General features: G+C 38.0%; 1 protein-coding gene across 4 annotated transcripts in view; it reads left to right on the plus strand.

Moving 5' to 3' along the window:
- The window catches only part of TNIK (TRAF2 and NCK interacting kinase), a 413,295-nt gene that overhangs the window by 267,827 nt on the left and 124,366 nt on the right, over positions 1-21,102 (plus strand). For all 4 annotated transcript variants that reach the window (XM_060298419.1, XM_060298420.1, XM_060298421.1 and 1 more), the window contains exons 5-7: positions 8,224-8,334; positions 11,934-12,024; positions 14,829-14,959. In XM_060298419.1, coding sequence (XP_060154402.1) covers positions 8,224-8,334; positions 11,934-12,024; positions 14,829-14,959 — 333 coding nt within the window. The remainder of the gene's footprint in view (positions 1-8,223; positions 8,335-11,933; positions 12,025-14,828; positions 14,960-21,102) is intronic.

Below are 21,102 nucleotides of genomic sequence, written 5' to 3' on the forward strand. Positions count from 1 at the left end.
ATGATTTCTTCTTTTATCCCAATGAATTTCATTTGAACTGTGCTTAACCTGCGTTTCACCTTAGCAAAAGGAAGACTTTATATATGCTTACAGTTACTCTGCTAATGGTCTCTACAACCCTCTGGTTCCTATTCTAGATTAATTTTGAGCCAAAGTCAATATTCCTGTTTGTGTTGCACTACTCAAAATTCTCATCTACCGAGTTTCTTAGTCCTAAGTCCTCTAAAGCCAGTGTTGCTTTTACTTTTCCTATTTTTAACTTTCCTGAAAACTTGCTCCCCTATCCCCACCCCAAATTCTTCTAAAACTAGCCTTTAAGGTTAGTTTCTATGATTGAGTCCATGACTCAAGTGGACATGTGGTGATTTATCCCTAACAGGAAATACCTTCCAGAAGGTCTTGCATGCATACTGAGAAATTGGAGCACCAGGTACCAAATCCAAGACGTAGCTAACTTCTCTTTCTTTGAATGCTGTCATGCTGATTCTAAGATGGCTCTCTCCTTAGACATGGGCAACTACTGAACATTTCTAGTTGTCCTTTGAGCAGGCTTCTTGCTAAGAATACCAGCTGGCTTAGGAGATTCAAACTGTGATTGTCATTCTCAACATACAAAGTTGTTCATATCCAGAAACTTTATTGACAAAACCTGAGACTTCACATCCTTGGGGCTCATCTTTTTATGTTTGGAAGACTTAGAATTTGTGGTTATAAGCATTCTGTTTTCAAGTCCAAGAATACAATTCAGAAGCCAAAGGAGTTTTTGTTTCCCCAAATACATGCTAGTTTAAAAATGAATGCAAGGGACTTGCCTGGTGGCGCAGTGGTTAAGAATCAGCCTACCAATGCAGGGGACACGGGTTCGATCCCTGGTCTCGGAAGATCCCACATGCCGTGGAGCAACTAAGCCCGTGTGCAACAAATACTGAGCCTGCACTTCAGAGCCCACGAGCCACAACTACTGAGCCCAAGTGCCACAACTACTGAAACCCGTGCACCGAGAGCCTGTGCTCTGCAACAAGAGAAGCCACTGCATTGAGAAGCCCGCACACGCCAAGGAAGAGTAGCCCCTGCTCACCGCAACTAGAGAAAGCCCGCGTGCAGCAACAAAGACCTAACGCAGCCAAAAATAAATAAATAAAAATAAACAAATAAATGAAATTTTTAAAAATTAATAAAAATGAATGCAAAAGCCAGTATAGGTTGCTTTTCCAAATTTGAAATTCCCCACAGTTTTGCTTTACCTTTGCATCAGTTAACTGAAATGGTAAATGTATACCCACCAATTTTTGTACTTCCATGCACACATTTTGTATTGTGCAACTTAAACTACCTTTGGCAAATGAAGCAGCATTCTGTAACAAAGTACTGAGTTTGGGTTTTGTTAACACCTTCATAAATCATGCAGATGGGATCTTTGGCTATTCCCAGCTACACATGATAAAAATATCCTGTGCCTTGCTGATGTTTCTGGACCTTCAAGGTCAATAGGCTGATCCTTTGCAGACTTGTGAATTCTTGGAAGTTTATCTTTCCTCTCCTTTTCTTAGATTGCCCCTGCAATTGCTTGGTGCAGACTTCTTTCATCTTAGGTCGACCTTCATCCTCCTCTCCCTCAGCCCTGTCTCCCACCCCTCCTTTTACTATAAAACAGAAGGAATCTGTTAGTAGTCATTTTTCCTGTGGGTGACTGACTAGTGACATTTGGGGGGAATATGTTCTTGTCAAGATATTCTAGGCTAGTCCTGCAGTTTTAAAATACCTTAAAGCTTTCTTGCTTGTTATAGGAACTTAAAACCAATTAACTAGCACGTGAGTGAATGCTATAGGGACCCCAGAAATCCTCCTAAGCCTCTTAGGCTGGCTCTGCGAATAAACCTTTTTAAATTCTTTCAGAGGTGACTTGCGTTGGAGAAAGCAAGTTAGAAGTGACCGCATCTGCTGATTCCAAACCCATGCCCCTCCCGGTTAGGGGGTGACCTCAGGGAAGGCTCACATAGTGCTTCTGGGACTCCTTCTGGGATCAGCTGAGGCCAAAGGCTCTTTTCTTTTCTTTTCTTTTTTTTTATTAATTTTTATTTGAGTATAGTTGCTTTACAATGTTGTGTTGGTTTCTCTTGTGCAGCAAAGTGAATCACGTATACATAAACATAGATCCCCTCTTTTTTTGGATTTCCTTCCCATGTAGGTCACCACAGAGCACTGAGTAGAGTTCCCTGTGCTATACAGTAGGTTCTCATTAGTTATCTCTTTTATACATAGTAGTGTATATGTGTCAATTCCAGTTTACCAATCAAAGACCCTTTTCTTAAATACCGTCCTGAAGGAGGGGGAAAGCACAGGAGGGCATAATAAGTACCCCCTTACCCCACAACCTCTAAGAGAAAACATCCTTCTCATCAGACAAAAGTATGTGATAAACAACCATGCAAATTGTGAAATATGTTAGAAGCCTTTGTTTTTAAAAATTAACCATTTTAATTTAGATAGAAATAACTACCCACATTCAACAATCCAGGCAAGCTTTTCCCTAACAGTTGGGTTGCACTACACACTGTGCTGCTTTTTAAATATTTCCACCTTGACAAGGTTCCAGGTCCAGCCCAGGCCCAGCCCCCATCGTGCCTGAGCGCAGTTCTGTCCTCACTTTAACTTAACCTTCATCCTTTCTTCCCAAGTGACATGCATGTGTATTTTCATTTTCTGACCCAGTTGTGTAGGTGATATTGAATGAGAATTTCAAATATAAGATTCTCTTTAAACCTCTTACACCTTCTTCCAACTCTCCAAATAAAAAGATCCAGTGTTTTAGGATGCACTGCTGTGTCTCCTTGCTGTGTGATACAAGCTTGAAAAAAAGACATGTGTCCTTGGTACTCTTTCATTAACAGAAGTTTTAGAAACACATGTGCACCGTGCCCTTTATAGGTGCTCTTTCAGCCATTTCCTCACCATCCAGGTGAAGTGGACCTTGGGGAGCTATTAATGCTATCTTCCAAGCTGGAAACTTTTTTTTTAATAAATGCAAACAGACCAAAGAATGGATAAGTAATAGAGTTTGAGATTTCTGGCTACCAGAAGCTTTCCATTCTGTAGAACACAGTGTTCACATCACATATATAAGGCTGATGCTTTTATTTTGTTTTAATAGTGATGGTGGCGGGGTGCTGAGCCCAGCGGAGTTAGGGAACATGCCCAAGTTCATACAGTTAGTACTCGAGAAAGCATGATGCTTTCAACCCTGCCCTAGTTACTTAACGAGTATACATACCATGGATAAGGCTGCAGACCATAACTAACTAACCTTCATTTCCAAATAAATAAAGAAAAGGGAATTGAGGAGAAGGAGAATTAATGAAACAATAAGTGAAAATCACTCAGCCCAGTGTCTGGCACATGGTAACTTCTCAGTAAATGTTAGCAAGCATTGTTGCCCCAGTGTCAACTCTTTGAGGACTTTCTTTCAGAAAGAATATTAATGATGCATTATTTCTTGCCTGTGAGATGTGAAGTTATTGACTTATCACTGCTGGGCTTGGCATGTTGAGCCCTGTTTCTGTTTATTAATGTGATGAGGTTACTTGTGGTGAGGGAGTGTCCCCGCTGTGTGGTGGCAGTAATTATCAGTGTTGCTGTGAGGCTGCAGGAACTGATTGCTAGCAAAGGCTGGTTTCTTTCTTTCTTTTTCTTTAAAAAAAAATCCCATTACATAATTTAACAATCATTTTGTTCTGTAGTGAGATGAAAAGAACTTAGCAGCCTTCAGCTGGAGCTGAATGGAGAAGCAAATTATAGAAACCACTGACATTAGTGCCTGGCTAGAGCAGGATTGTTTCCTACTGAATATTTGAAAGTATTTTGTCCAATCTAATTTTGAAAGACCGGAGTCACTGGGCTTCCACTGCTTTCCTTGGGAATTATAGTTATGTGGCTAATAGAACTCAATGGTGGGACATTTTCTCCAGCTGATACAGGAGCAATGGATGCATTTGTAGGAGGTCTGGTCACTGTGTTTTTCAACGTAGGATTTGGAGAAGGGGCACAAACATGTTTTGCGCACTTGAGAAAATGTTCTTTTCTTTCTACCCAAAGATGTTTCTTTGGTCCATCCTGCTGCTGTTAAACCACAATTTACATAACTGAGATTTTCTTTAACTTTGTATTTATAGAGAATCCCCAAAATACACAAAAGTAGACAGAACAGTATAATGTGCCCAAAACTAGCCCCAACAGTCATCAAACCAGTAGTCAATCCTGCCCCATCTACACAGCCATCTACTTCCTCCCTTCTATTATTTTGAAACAAATCTCATCACCTTAAAAAAAAAAAAAATTCGGGTAAAATACACACAGCTTGAAATTTACCATTTTAATAATTTTAAGGTGTATAATTCAGTGGGATTAAGTACACAGTGTTGTGCAAACATCACCTCTGTCTAGTTCTAGAACTTTTTCATCACCCCAAAAGGAAACTCTGTACCCATTAAGCTGGAACTCCCATTCTTCCCTCCACTTAGTGCCTGGAAACCACTAATCTGCTTTCTGTCTCTGTGTATTTGCCTTTTCTGGATATTTCATATAAATGGATTCATACAATATTTAGCATTTTTCCTCTGGCTTATTTCAGTAAGCATGATGTTTTCAACATTTCATCCAATGTTGTATCATGCGTCAGTACTTCATTCATAATACTCTGTTGTATGCCTATACCACATTTTATTCATCTGATGATGGACAGTGGTTAATTCCACCTTTTGTCTATTGTGAACAGTGCTGCTTTGAACATTCATATGCAAGTTTTTGTCTGAACACCTGTTTTCCATTTTGGGGGGTATATACCTAGAAGTGGAATTGCTAGGTCATGTGGTATTTCTATGTTTTAACTTATTGAGGAACCATCAAACAGTTTGTCTCAGTTTACATTCCCTCCAGCAATGTAGGAGGGTTCCAATTTCTCCACATTTTGCCAACATATTATTTTCTGCTTTTTTTTTTTTTTTAATTATAGTCATCCTAGAAGGTGTGGAGTGATATGTCATTCTGCTTTTGACTCACGTTTTCCTAACGACTATTGATGTGGAACATTGTTAGCTATTTGTATATATTCTTCGGAGAAATGTCTATTCAAGTGTTTTGCCTGTTTTTAAATTGTGTTGTTTTTATTTTTGTTGTTGAGTTGTAAGAGTTCTTTATACAATCTGGATACTAGACCCTTATTAGATATGTGATTTGCATATACTTTTCTATGGGTTGTTATTTCACTCTCTTGATAGTATCCTTCAATGCACAAAATTTTTAATGTTGATGAAATCCAATTTATCTCTTTCTTTTGTTGTTTGTGCTTTTGCTGTCTTAGTTAAGAAACCATTGCCAAGTCCAAGGTCATGGAAATTTACCCCATGTTCTCTCCTAAGAGTTTTACAGTTGTTGCTCTTATAGTCAGGTCTTTGATCCATTTTGAGATATTTTTTGTATGTGGCATGAGGTAAGGGTTCAACATCATTCTTTCACATGTGGCTATCCAGTTGACCCTGTACTATTTGTAGAAGAAACTATCATCATATCATTTTATCCATAGTACTCCAGTATGTTTCTCTAAAATATAGGACCATTTTTTCAGATATCCACAGTACTATTATCACACTTAAAAAATGTCAACCACATTTCCTTAATGTCAGCAAATATCTAGACTGTAGACTGTCTCAAAAATTTTAGCAGCATTTAAAAAAAAAATCACTACCAGATAAGTTGCATCCATTGCAATTTGTTGGTATATCTTTTTAAATGTTTTAAAATCTACAGATTTCCCCTCCATCTCTCTTTATCCTTCTTGATATGTATTTGTTGAAGCAAATGGGCCATTTACCCTGTGGAGTTTTTTATTCTAGGTTTTGTTGATTATATCCCCATGATGTAACATGTTCCTCAGTCCTCTGAATTTCCTGTAAATTGGTAACTGGAAGTAGAGGCTTGATCAGATTTAGTTTTGGGTTTTTGTTTTGTTTAGTTTTTTTGGTTTTGGCAAGACTACTCCTGAGGTGATGTTGTGTTATTCTAATCAAGAAGCAAATCATAACTGGTTCTTTCTTTTTTTTTTTTTTTTAATGTTAGCAGTCACTGATCATCAGTGCCTAAATCCACTAGTTTATTAGAGGTTGTGAAATAATGATATTCTAATTCTATTATGTCTTCTTCACTTATTAGATGGAATATTTTTTTCTCGTGAAGAGAAGTTTTACCTCTTTTATGATTTAATCACTGTGGTAAAACTTGTATAAGAAAGGAAGTGTAAATTCTTCATTCTTTCCCTTTATCTACCAGTCTCAATATAAGAAGTTGGTTCCTCATTTTCTTCAAACAGTGCCAATTATATTCTTTTTTTTTTTTTTTTTTTTTTTTTTTGCGGTACGCGGTCCTCTCACTGCTGTGGCCTCTCCCGTTGCGGAGCACAGGCTCCGGACGCGCAGGCTCAGCGGCCATGGCACATGGGCCCAGCCGCTCCGCGGCATGTGGGATCCTCCCGGATGGGGGCACGAACCCGTGGGACTCTCAACCACTGCGCCACCAGGGAAACCCCCCAATTATATTCTTTTTAAGGGGTGTCTTTATTAATGCATTTAGTTCAGCATATTTAATGTGTTTCAAGATATTGCAGTTCTTATTCTTACCGATGCTCAAATTATCCCATCTTTGGCCAGTGAGACCTCTTAAAGTTGATTCCTCAGTCCTTTCTAACATGATATTGTGGTCTTTGATAGCTTCCTGGCTCTCATATATGGTAATTTTACAACTCTTACTGGGTTGGAACGAGGTCTATTGTGGCATTTTCAAATTTCCTTACAAAAGCTCCTGATCAGTCTCCACCGGTACTCTGGAGAAGATTGGAGAGTTTCATTACCCTTTGTAAAATCATAAGAAGAGGGGCTTCCCTGGTGGCGCAGTGGTTGAGAGTCCGCCTGCCGATGCAGGGGACGCGGGTTCGTGCCCCAGTCCGGGAAGATCCCACGTGCCGCGGAGCGGCTGGGCCCGTGAGCCATGGCGGCTGAGCCTGCGCGTCTGGAGCCTGTGCTCCATAACGGGAGAGGACACAACAGTGAGAGGCCCGCGTACCGCAAAAAAAAAAAAAAAAAAAAAAAAAATCATAAGAAGATAAATCAGAACAGACATTAGAAACTCATTGAGGAAACTCATTTCATGAGTTTTTATTGTTTCAACCAGACATGCAGAAAAAAAAGGGAACATTATTTCTGCCCAAAGATCTTACAGCCTGGTGGGGTATCTTTTAGGACCTGGTGACATGGTGCTGAGGTTAGGAACGTACATTTGGACAAAGCCAAAACCACGAATGTGATTTCATTATGGGCCCATTTAAGTTCTGTTTCTAGTGTCAAATCAGAGATTGATTGCTAGTCATCTAAATTATTGTCACAAAAAGATGACTTTTGTGGCAGACTTTTTGAAGAAGAGGGAGAAATGTATGGAAATGGATGTGTTTCTCTAAACCTAGAAAATGAATGTAAAAGCAAATGGATAGCTTTTCCTCTTCTAGTCTCTACTCCTCCATTAACTAAGGGAGATGTTCATTTTCTGCCTATTTTATAAAGTTGCTGAGTACTGTAATGAGTTTATATTTATAGAGAACTTGGAGCTTTGGGGATGAAAAGTGCTAAATTAGGGCTTATTGTTTATTGAATTTATTTGATATGTCCAGCCTCCTGGGAACATTTGCTGAAGTTAATTAAAAGCAGATAGTCCTCACTCGGACAGCTTACAGTGCCACTTACAAGCCAATAACATAAACAGTGTGCACTTGAATTGTTCTGACTTGGGATTGCCTAGACAACCACAGCTCTTTCAGGCAGGGGAATGATGCTACTTTTATAGGAAAGTTGAGTTTGACCATTGGATAAAAACACAGGGATATTCTCAACTACATCTGTGCCACCTAACTGCCCTCATTTAAAACAAATACTTAGAATATGAAGATTTTCCTAGTTTTCCAGCTATAATTTTCAGGTTGGAACATTAAAAATAATCTTTCCTTTCTTTCATTTTGGGAAAAAATTAAGATAAAAATTTATGTTTTATATATCGTTTTATGGTCACTTTTTCTTTGCAGGAAGGGCATTCCAAAGCAGCCAGGTGGGACACCTTATGCTTTCTTAACTCATTGGAAGCCGTGAAGTGTAATGATAATAATGGCATGTTTGCTTCCTTTGCCAGTTGGTGATGGAGTTTTGTGGTGCTGGCTCTGTCACTGACCTGATCAAGAACACGAAAGGTAACACGTTGAAGGAAGAGTGGATTGCGTACATCTGCAGGGAGATCTTACGAGTAAGTGACAACACGGGAGACCTTGGGAGGTGTTGAACTTTGCACTGACCTTCCACTAATTTGTAAACGTGTTGGAAACCTCCTTAGAGCTTTATTCTGACAGTGATGGTGGCAGTGGTAGTGTGTTGTGGTCTGCTGTAATGGAAGTGAGAGCCATTCTGCATAGGCGTGTGCACTCTCATTTGGAGGGTTAATTGGGTGATTTCTCTTAACCTGGGATTCATTTCCTATGGGGTTTCCAATTGGAAATCTGATTTTGTATCACAGAGATAGTGTCCCACTTAGGAAATGGATTGTTTAGGGATATTTTGATCACTCATTTGAGTTTTCCATTTGTGAAAGTTTATAACTAATTTAAGGCTTGTGTGACTTTAGCCATTTTAGTACATATAACCTAGTTTAATTGATTTTACCTTAAAAAAATTCTCTGAGACAATATCTAAAACCAGTCAAGACAGTGGACAAGAATGTGCCCATTTGCCCAGTTTTGCCCACAAATCCCACAATCAGACAATCTAGACAATAGTGTCATGTATTTGCTGAGTTCACTTCAGGGAGAAGGAGGTAATTGGTCATATTTTAGTTTGTTCAGATTAGTTTAATTATCTCTTGCTACTAATAAGGAGGCTATTATATGTCCACTGAGCATTCTTACTAGGTCTGCTTGGAAGCTATTTATTTACTTATTTATTTACTCTGCCTTCTTAGTATAAGGGAACAAAAGGTAAAACGGTTTGCATGATGTGTCCAAGATATGCCTTTGAGAGACAGATTATGTGCTGGGGAAGAAAGGAAAGGAGGGAGGGAGGAAGGCATTAAAAAACGATGTGTATCCCTTTAATTCAACCCACATTAGGAAAAAAAACCAAATAGAAAATGAAATTTTAAAATGATAACACTTGTATTAGCATAAAAATTCAAATACTTAAAAATAAATGTACAGAAACATGTGAGTGATTTCTACACTGGAAACTACAAAATATTACAGACAAATTAAAGAAGACATTAATAAATAGAGGTGTATATACTATTTCATGAATTAGAACGCTCAATATTATAATGATGTTATTTCTCCCTAATCTGATCCTTGCTATCATTAAACTGCCTATCAAAATCCTTCTAGGTACATTTGTCGATCTTGACAAGCTGATTTTTAAAACATTGTATGGAAATACAAAAGGCCAAGAATAGCCAAGGCAATTTTGAGGAACAAAGCTGAAGTATTTATGCTGCCAGTTACCAGGACTTATTATAAAGCTGCTAAGTAATTTAAACAGAGTGGTATTGTCACAAGAATAGACAATGGCCAATGAAACAGAATGGAGAGTCCATGAACAGACCCACTCATACGGACACCTGATTTATGACAAAAGCAGTGCTGCAACACGAGGGAAAGGGTCTTTTAATCAGTAGATAGTGCTTGATCAGTTGAATATCCATATAAAAACATAAAGTTTATACCTGCTTTATATCATGTTTAAAAATTAATTCCAGGTGGATTATGGTTATAACTACAAAAGATATAAAAAAAATAAAGCTCTTAAGAGAAAATATAGGATAATACCTCCATGGTTTGGAGAAGGCAAAAAGATTTCTCAGAGCACAGAACAAAATTTGAGGGAAAAACAATGAGGTATGCTTGCTGAACTCCTTCAAGTCTGACATGTATCTCCAAGTATTGACGTGCCATTGTGTGAAGTTAATTTGGATTTCTGATGTAGAATTTTACTCATTCAGGAAAGCATGACAGATTATTTAGTTATCCAGACCACCCCATGGGTGCCAAGAATCTACTGAGTCTCCTGGCTGGTTCTGCCCACTCTGGCTTTCTGCGCTCCTGGGTAACCCTACTGGGATCACTCATGTGATCTCCAGGGTTCAAAAAGCAGCAAGGATGTTTCACCCCATGAGTATTTCTCAATAGCTGGTTTTAAAATGTGTGAAAACATGTTTTCTTCCTTCTTCCAATATGTTCTCCCAAATGATAATACTGGTATTTGAGATATAGTGACTCATTGGAAGGGACATTTGATCACCCGAAGGTCCCTAGCCGTAAGATGTTTCAGAGAAGACCCTCCATGCATTTTATGATCTCATTAAATACAACCTTTGGGGCTTCCCTGGTGGCGCAGTGGTTGGGAGTCCGCCTGCTGATGCAGGGGACACGGGTTCATGCCCCAGTCCGGGAGGATCCCACATGCCGCAGAGTGGCTGGGCCTGCGCATCCGAAGCCTGTGCTCCGCAGTGGGAGAGGCCACAGCAGTGAGAGGCCCGCATACCGCGGAAAAAAAAAAAAATACAACCTTTGGCTCACTTATGTGCTGTGGTATCTGCTTCCAACCACTTTGATGGTAGAAGAAGGAAATGGATCTTCAGTCCCTCTTTTAAGGATTCATGGAGTGGTAATATGCTGTGAAAACTATACATTTTAATCTATTTGATGCCTACCTCAAGCCAAATCGACTAGATAAAAAGGTAATTTTATAAGACCCAAACTAGTGCCTCAAACTGTCCTGTCTCGTGGTTTATGTTTCCTGATATTCCTAAACACAAACATGGATCTTTTGGGGCATTCATATTCTCATACTGAATTTTCTCAACAAAAGGGGATTCAGATATCTAGTTCTTTTTTTTCTCTTTGTTTCAACTTCATCTTTCATACCATGGTTTTGTTATTGTGGAGAAAAAATTAAAACTACAGAAAATCATAAAGAAAAAACAACAACACTTGGGTATCCAATACCTTGAATTAACAAGTGTTAGCATAACATGATTTACTTCAGTACTCCATTTTTAGATTCTTTTAGATTACAGTTTATCTGAGAAACATGAGACCACCTTAGAACAAGTCTGTAGGTTTTTGAACCCACACCACACACACACAAAAAAAAACGCCAAATCAGAGAAATTCATGGAGAAATGGAACACAATCAGGTTGAGATGTCACTGAATAATTATTTCATATAATGAGCACAGAGTCACAAATATAAAGCACTAAAAATGACAGTGATGAACATTAACAAAGGAAATAGAAGTTGCTGTTTTCCTTTTTTAATGTGAGAAATTGGCTAAAGCCAATGGGAAATTTCTTGGCTGGTCTGAGTAATATTTTATTGTGCTTAATTCAAATTGTATAATAACTTTTAAATTCAAAAACTGCACAAAAAGAGTGGAGGCTTCAGTTAAATCAGATTTCTGTACAGACTCTGTAGATATTGCTGTTACCAACTGGCAAATACAGGTGGTCCTCACTATTCACAGTACTGTTAGCTGAAACCTGTGCATGTTGAAACTGTGTCATGGCCTGTGTGGTTCCTTGTTACCCGAGATAAAAGCTGATATGCAAGCGTTTCATTTAACACCGTACCAGGCGTTGCAATGACCACCTGTATATTTCAGTTTATATTGATCATTGCCTGAAGTTTAGAACAAACAAACATTGTGTTCCATTTAGAATTATGACCACATGAAAGATATAAATAAAATAATGAAAGTATCTCTGGGTGAGTTTAAATTTTTCGGATCATTAACATCCAAAATGATTTTTTACATCTGGATTTATATTCCTATCAACGCTTCTCAACTCTCCTTCATTCCAGGGGCTGAGTCACCTGCACCAGCATAAAGTGATTCATCGAGATATTAAAGGGCAAAATGTCTTGCTGACTGAAAATGCAGAAGTTAAACTAGGTAAGAACAGAATCCAGTGAGCCTAGGAATTGCAGAAAATGATAGGATTGTTTCAGCTGTTTTTTTTTTTTTTTAATAATGTAAATTTGTCGCTGTGGATTTGGAGGTCATTGTACCTAGAATAGAAAGGAAAATGTTTCTTTGGCTATTTAAAAAAAAAAAACATTTTCTAGGACTTCCCTGGTGGCGCAGTGGTTGAGGGTCCACCTGCCGATGCAGGGGACGCGGGTTCGTGCCCCGGTCCGGGAGGATCCCACATGCCGCGGAGCCGCTGGGCCCGTGAGCCATGGCCGCTGAGCCTGCCCGTCTGGAGCCTGTGCTCCGCGGCGGGAGAGGCCGCGACAGTGCGAGTCCCGCGTACCGCAAAAAAAAAAAAAAAAGAAAAAGAAAAACATTTTCTAAAAGCTCTTTGAGGAGTGAATTGGTATACAATATGGTAAGCAGATCCATGTGCTTAATCGATGTGTAGAAACAATTGAGTTTGTTTTTTAAGCAAAGACCCTTTAGATTAGAAGTGACTGACCTTGGAATGGTTTCCCCTATCTTACAGTTTGTTTATATTGTTGCTGCTATAACAATGATGAAATTTTTTTAATTAAAAATATCCACAGTTAGACATTCATTATTTAGAAAAATGAATTCCTGCTATATTCCCATATGTTTTAAGTTATATTTACATCGATTTCCTTATTATCTAGGGCACCTGTACAAAGTGGATGCTCGATATTCTACTTCACGTGCATACTAATTATCCCACTTTCATCTGCAGAGTTATCAGTGAGGGAACCCTTTTCTCTGATCTATTAGAGCCCTTCCCACAATAAGTCTGGGATTATCCAGATAAGGTACAGAATCCCCACACGCATTTGACTACTTGATGTATATGAGTAAGAGCATAGATTGACAAATACTCTGTAGGATATACAATTTGTTTCCTACCAAAGAATCACTGTCCATATGATTGTTCATTTTCAAAGAGATTTAAATGTCTCCTATGGTTATATCCCAAACACGTGCTCTTGCCTTTTTGTTAAAATATACAATTTCCATTTTTTTCTTAGTTAGAATTTGGGGCCAAACTTTCATCTCATGAATATTCCCTTTTAAAACAAAAGCATACATTAGGTAGGGAAAGCAGTTATATATGTACTGACTACATAAGCTATCCTCAGAATATTCACTCATCACTAATTAACAGTTACTTGTTGAGAGAATATTATATGCCAGGTCCTGTACAAAATGCTTTTAGGTAGATGATTTCACTTAAACATCAGAGCGACACCATGTGAATCTCATCATCCTCATTTCATGGATTTGGAAAATGAAGCTCAAAGAGGTTGATCTAGTAGCCCTAGGTTGCATCACTAGTAAGTGTCAGAAATGAGATGCAAATTTAGGCAGTCTGACTCCAGAAACTTAGCTGTTAACTACTTTCTTTGCATCCTCTAAATACTATCCTTTATGGCGCAAGCTTGACTTTTATTTAACACCTCTTTTTGGCCCCCCATGTAGCACTGATGTAACCAGATATAACCCCCGTGCTTTTCTCATTGGTACGCTTTATCCATTTATACATGAAGATTAAAAGTATACATTCACTAGAGATTATCATACTAACTGAAGTAAGTCAGACAGAGAAGGACAAATATCGTATGATATCACTTATATGTGGGATCTAAAAACATGATACAAATGAACTTATTTACAAAACAGAAACAGACTCACAGACATAGAAAAAAATTTATGGTTATCAAAGGGGAAGGGTTGGGGGAACAGATAAATTAAGAGGTTGGGATTAACATATACACACTACTACATATAAAATAGATAATCAGCAAGGACCTACTGTATAGCACAAGGAACTCTATTCAATACTCTGTAATAATCTATATGGGAAAAGAATCTGAAAAAGGATAGATATATGTATAACTGAATCACTTTGCTGTACACCTGAAACTAACACAACACTGTAAATCAACTATACTCCAATATAAAATAAAAACTTTTTAAAAAATATATACATTCACAATAGTGAAAAGGAAGAAGCAACCTGAGTGTCCAACAGATGAATGGATAAACAAAATGTGGCACCTACATACAATAGACTATTATTTGGTCTTCAAAAATTCAGAAGGAGGGGCTTCCCTGGTGGTGCAGTGGTTGGGAGTCTGCCTGCCGGTGCAGGAGACACGGGTTCGTGCCCCGGTCCGGGAGGATCCCGCATGCCGCGGAGCGGCTGGGCCCGTGAGCCATGGCTGCTGGGCCTGCGCGTCCGGAGCCTGTGCTCCGCAGCGGGAGAGGCCACAACAGTGAGAGGCCCGTGTACCGCAAAAAAAAAAAAAAAAAAATTCAGAAGGAGATTCTGATGCGTGCTGCAACATGCATTAACCTTGAGGATATTATGTTAGGTGAAATAATCTAGTCTCCAAAAGACTAATACTGTATGATTCCACTTATATGATGTATCTGTAGTAGTCAGATCCATAGAGACATAAAGTAGAATGGTGCTTTCGGGGGGCCAGGGGCCCGGCGGGGTGGGGAGGGGAGGAGAAAGAGAAGTTAATGTTTAATGGCTACAGAGTTTCAATTGAGGAAGATGAAAAAGTTCTGGAGTTGGATGGTGGTTATAGTTGCACAACAATGTAAATGTACTTAATACCACAAAACGGTCCACTAGAAAGTTGTTAAAATAGTAAATTTTATGTTATGTATATTTTACCACAGTAAAAAAAAATACACATTCATTTTATCACTGTGTAAGACCTTAGATGATAGACTTTATTCGTTTGTCTTCCCATAACTAGTGGACTTTGGAGTCAGTGCCCAGCTCGATCGAACAGTGGGCAGGAGGAATACCTTCATCGGGACGCCCTACTGGATGGCTCCGGAAGTTATTGCCTGTGACGAAAACCCAGATGCCACATATGATTTCAAGGTGTGACTTCTTACTTCTTCATTACGTTTCGAAGCATGCCTAACACCTTACCCTAAGACTGGTAGAGAATTCTCTCATGGCTTTGGGCTTGTGATTTGTATAATCCAAAGGGAGAACTAAAAAACATTACTTGAGTTTAAAATTAGAAGACATCCAAGTGAGAATCTTTGTAATGAACTCATCCATCATATCTGATTGCCTGTTGGTAAAAAATGTTTAAACCATTTTCTGTATTCTTTTGAACTTCTCTTGCTTCTTATTAGAAAACATTTCTATTTTGGTTATAGTTTAGATTTTTGGCAAAGTATATATATTCTGAGAGCTTTTCATGTTAAAAGAAACCAAGATATGAGTTTGTTTTTGGGGATCATCTTTTTCTGATTAAGAATAATCACATTTACTCATTTCTACATTGCTCAAAGTTTAATTATTAGAGTTTCTTTTCAATGAGAGAGAACCAAATGGGATGTTGGTAGCTACTATATGGTGTTTCTGTAGCCTGTTGCAGTGTTTCATAGAAATCTGACTTATGGCTTGATACTTTGTACCATAAACTAGAAATTTGCTAATAAATTCAAAACAGTGTTTAAGTAGAGAGGTGGAAGTTGTCCCCTTCTCCAAGAAGCCCTCCTCTTTTCCATTCTGTTAGGCAATAATCAAACATAATTTGTGTTTACTATCCCATCGATAGCTGCAATGTCAGGTGACATTGTTGTTGTGAATTACAGCTGAAAGTTGAGACCTTAAGGTTGGAGGTAAATGAGATGTAGGAACTGTGGGTGTTCAGATTATCCAGTAGACAGAGAGACACCCTGTGGTCTCTGTGTAGATCACAGGACAACCTTGGGGAAAACCTGATAGTCATTTCATAGGTGAATGGACCTTTTTTTCTATTATTTGAGGTAACATTGGTTTATAACATAAGTTTCATGTATACATTATAATTCAACTTCTGTATACTCTACAGCGTGCTCACCACCAGAAGTCTTGTTTCCCTCCATCACCATACAATTGATCCCTTTTCCCCATTTTGTGCCCCCTTTCCGCCCTGGTAACCACCAATCTGTTCTCTGTAACTATGTGTTCATTTTTGTTTTGTTTGTTCATTTCTTTCTTTTTTTCTTAAATTTTTTTTATTGAGGTATAGTTGATTTACAATGCTGTCAATCTCTACTGTGCAGCAAAGAGACTCAGTTATACATACATACACATTCTTTTTTATATTCTTTTCCATTATGGTTTATCACAGGTAATGGAATATAGTTCCCTGTGCTATACAGTAGGACCTTAGTGTTTATCCATTCTAAATGTAATAGTTTGCATCTACCACCCCCAAACTCCCAGTCCATCCCTCTCCCTCCCCTCTCCCCCAGCCTTGGCAACCACAAGTCTGTTCTCTATGTCTAGGAGTCTGCTTCTGTTTTGTAGATAGGTGCATTTGTGCCTTATTTTAGGTTCCACATATAAGTGATATCATATGATATTTGTCTTTCTCTTTCTGACTTACTTCACTTAGTATGATAATCTCATGTTGCATCCATGTTGCTACAAATGGCCTTATTTTGTTCTTTTTTATGATTGAGTAGTATTCCATTGTATATATGTACCACATCTTTATCCATTCATCTATTGGTGGACATTTAGGTTGTTTCCATGTTTTTGCTATTGTGAACAGTGCTGCTATCAATATAGGGGTACATGTATCTTTTTAGTTTTTAACATCTTTATTGGAGTATAATTGTTTTACAATGGTGTGTTAGTTTCTGCTGTATAACAAAGTGAATCAGAAGCTGGGACGAAGTGAGAGAGTGTCATGGACATATATACACTACCAAATGTAAAATAGATAGCTAGTGGGAAGCAGCCACACAGCACAGGGAGATCAGCTCCATGCCTTGTGCCCACCTAGAGGGTGGAATAGGGAGGGTGGGAGGGAGACACGAGAGGGAGGAGATATGGGATATATGTTTATGTTCATTTATTTCTTATATTCCACATATGAGTGAAATCATACAGTATTTGTCTTTCTCCATTTGACTTATTTCACTTACCATAATAGCCTCAAGGTCCATCCATGTTGTCACAAATGGGAAGAGTTCATCTTTTAATGGCTGAGTAGTATTCCATTATGTGTGTGTGTGTGTGTGTGTATATATATATATATATATATCACATATATATATATATCACATCTTCTTTATATCACATATATATATCACATCTTCTTTATATCACATATATATATACACATATATATATATATATATATCACATCTTCTTTATCCATTTATCCATTGATGGGCACTAGGTTATTTCCATACCTTGGCTATTGTAAATATTACTGCAGTGCATATATCTTTTCAAATTAGTGTTTTCATATTCTTTGGCTAGATACTCAGAAGCGGAATAGCTGGATCATATGGTATTTCTAGTCTTAATCTTCTAAGGATCTCCCTACCGTTTTCCATAGTTACTGCACCAGTTTACATTCTCACCAACAGTCTACAAGGGTTCCCTTTTCTCCTCATACTCTCCAACTCTTTGTTATTTCTTGTTTTTGATAATAGTTGTTCTAACAAGTGTGAGGTGATATCTCATTGTGGTTTTGATTTGCAATTCCCTAATAATTAGTGATGTTGAACATCTTTTCATGTGTCTGTTGGTCATCTGTATGTCTTCCTTGGAAAAAATATCTATCATCTCCTCTGCCCATTTTTTCAATTAGATTGTTTGGGGGTTTTTGGTTGTTGAGTTGTATGAGGTTTTTGTTGTTGTTTTTTTGCGGTATGCGGGCCTCTCACTGTTGTGGTCTCTCCCGTTGCGGAGCACAGGCTCCGGACGCGCAGGCTCAGCGGCCATGGCTCACGGGGTCAGCCACTCCACAGCATGTGGGATCTTGTGGACCGGGGCATGAACCCGTGTCCCCTGCATCGGCAGGCAGACTCTCAACCACTGTGCCACCAGGGAAGCCCCAGTTGTATGAGTTTTTAATATTTTGGATATTAACCTTTTGTAGGATATATGACTTACAAATATCTTCTTCTATTCAGTAGGTTGCCTTTTTGATTTATTGATGGTTTCCTTTGCTGTGCAGAAGCTTTTTAGTGTGATGTGGTCCCACTTGTTTATTTTTGCTTTTGTTGCCCTTGCCTGAGGAGACATATTCAAAAAGATATTGCTAAGGCTGATGTCAAAGAGTGTACCACCTATGTTTTCTTCTAGGAGTTTTATGGTTTCAGGTCTTATATTCAAATCTTTAATCCATTTTAAGTTAATTTTTCTGTACTATGTAAAATGGCAGTCTAGTTTCATTCTTTTGCATGTGGCTGTCCAGTTTTCCCACCACATTTATTGATGAAACTTTCCTTTATCCATTGTATGTTCTTGGCTCCTTTGTCTTAATTAGTTGTCTGTATGTGTGGAGGGCTCTCCGTTCTGTTCCATTGATCTGTGTGTCTGTTTTTATGCCAATACTCTGCAGTTTTGATCACTATAGCTTTGTAGTATAATTTAAAATCAGGGAATATGATAACCCCAGCTTTGTTCTTTTTTCCTCAGGATTGCTTTTCAGGATCTTTTGTGGTTCCATACAAATTTTAGAATTTTTTATTCTGTTTCTGTAAAAAATGTCACTGGGATTTTGACAAGGATTATATTGAATCTGTAGATTACTTTAGGTATATGGACATTTTAACAATGTTAATACCTCCAATCCATGAGCACAGAATCATTTTCTATTTCTTTGTGTCTTCTTCAATTTCTTGAAACAATGTCTTATGGTTTTCAGTAACAGTTTTCACCTCCTTGGTTAAATTTATTCCTGGATATTTTATTCTTTTTGTTGCAATTGTAAATGAGATTTTCTTAATTTCTCTTTCTGCTAGTTTATTAGTGTATCAAAACACAATAGATTTTTGTATATTTATTTTGCAACTTCACTGTGTTCGTTTATTATTTCTAACAGTTCCTTTAGTAGTGTCTTTAGGATTTTCTATGTGTAAAATCAATAGAAAACCAATGTCATCTGCAAATAGTGATAGTTTTACTTCTTCCTTTCCAATTTGGATGCATTTTATTTCTTTTTCTTGCCTATCTGCTCTGGCTAGGACTTCCAATACTACGCTGACTAAGAGTGTAAGAGTGGTGAGTGGGCATCCTTGTCTTGTTCCTGATTTTAGAGGGCTAGCTTTCAGGTCTTGACCACTGAGTATATTAGCTGTGGGTTTGTCATAGATGGTCTTTGTTATGTTGAGGTACGTTCCTTCTATATCCATTTTATTGAGTTTTTTTTTTTTTTAACACAAATGGATGTTGAATCTTGTCAGATATTTTCCTTTCATCTGTTAAGATGATCATATGATTTTTATCCTTCAGTTTGTTGATATGGTGTATCACATTGATTCCAGATGTTGACCCTTCCTTGCATCCCTGGAATAAATCCCACTTGATCCTTTTAATGTGTTGTTGTTTTGGTTTGTTAATACTTTGTTGAGAATTCTTGCATCTATGTTCATCAGAGATATTGGCCTGTAGTTTTCTTATTTTGTCTGGTTTTGGTATCAGGGTAATGTTGCCCTCGTCAAATGAATTAGGAAGTGTTCTAGCCTCTTCAGTTTTTTGGAAGAGTTTGAGAAGTTTAGGTATGACATCTTTGAATGCTTCATCAGTGAAGCCTCGTGGTCCTGAACTTTTGTTTGGGGAGATGTTTTTGATTACTGTTTCAATCTCTTTACTAGTGATTGGTCTACTCAAATTTTTTATTTCTTCGTGATTCAGTCTTGGAAGGGTGTATGCTTCTAAGAATTTATCTATTTCTTCTAGACTGTCCAATTTGTTGGCGTATAGCTGTTCATAGTAGTCTCATGATTCTTTGTATTTCTGTGGTATCTGTTGTAAGAGAAATGAACTTCTCTTTCATTTCTGGTTTTATTTATTTGAGCCTTCTCTCTTATTTTCTTCGTGAATCTAGCTAAAGGTTTGTCAGTTTTATCTTTTCAAGAACATAGGCGAATGGAGTTTTCTTTCTTTCTTTTTTTTTTAAAACGTTTTTATTGGAGTATAATTGCTTTACAATCGTGTGTTAATTTCTGCTTTATAACGAAGTGCATCAGTTATACATATACATATATCCCCATATCTCCTCCTTCTTGCGTCTCCCTCCCACCTTCCCTATCCCACCCCTCTAGGTGGTCACAGAGCACCAAGCTAATCTCCCTGTGCTATGTGGCTGCTTCCCACTAGCTATCTATTTTACATTTGGTAGTATATGTAAGTCCATGCCACTCTCTCACTTCATCCCAGCTTACCCTTCCCCCTCCCTGTGTCTTCAAGTCCATTCTCTAGTAGGTCTGTGTCTTTATTCCCGTCTTGCCCCTAGGTTCTTCATGACCCTTTTTTTTTTTCTTAAGATTCCATATATATGTGTTAGCATACGGTATTTGTTTTCCTCTTTCTGACTTACTTTTCTCTGTAGGTGCATGGACTTTTCACCAAAGTACTTTAATGATCACCTTGAAACACCCTCATCTTACAGCTGTGGAAACTGAGGTCCAAGACCTTTGCAAGTGCACACCTCGTTAGTGATCTTGTCAGAGACTTGATCCCACATCTCCCACTCTCTGTTGAGAGCTCTTTCCAATATATTACCCTGCCTCTCTCTGATGCAATCCTATATAAATATCCAATTTACCAACAAAACAGCCTCTGAAGAGTATATTTGGAGAATTCCTCTATTAAAGAACATTTTTAGTTCTCCACATGTGGGGTTATTATGGAAATCAGGTCACAAAGATGCAGACATTGCAATGTCTTTGGGACCCAGTGTCTCAGGGCATTGACAAAATTATTTGCTTCTTTGGAGAAATGCAAGCTTGAAGGTCTAAAAACAAAATAATCTCCTGTAAATTTCCTCCTTCTTTCAGAGTTAGTCACTGTAATAACCTGACACCAATCTGTCTGAAAACAGCTGCCAAGTTAAAAATTAATCTCCTGCCAAAGTAAATGTCATTTATTTAAACTGCTAATGATAAGCACATTTGAATAATTTGATTTGCAAATCCCTTCAGAGGAGCCACTACAAAATATATGTCCCAGACCAGATACGTGTATCGTAATTGGCTATAAGCAATTCTTCAAACAACAGT

This window comes from Globicephala melas, chromosome 4 (assembly GCF_963455315.2).
Source record: "Globicephala melas chromosome 4, mGloMel1.2, whole genome shotgun sequence".
Lineage (NCBI taxonomy): Eukaryota > Metazoa > Chordata > Mammalia > Artiodactyla > Delphinidae > Globicephala > Globicephala melas.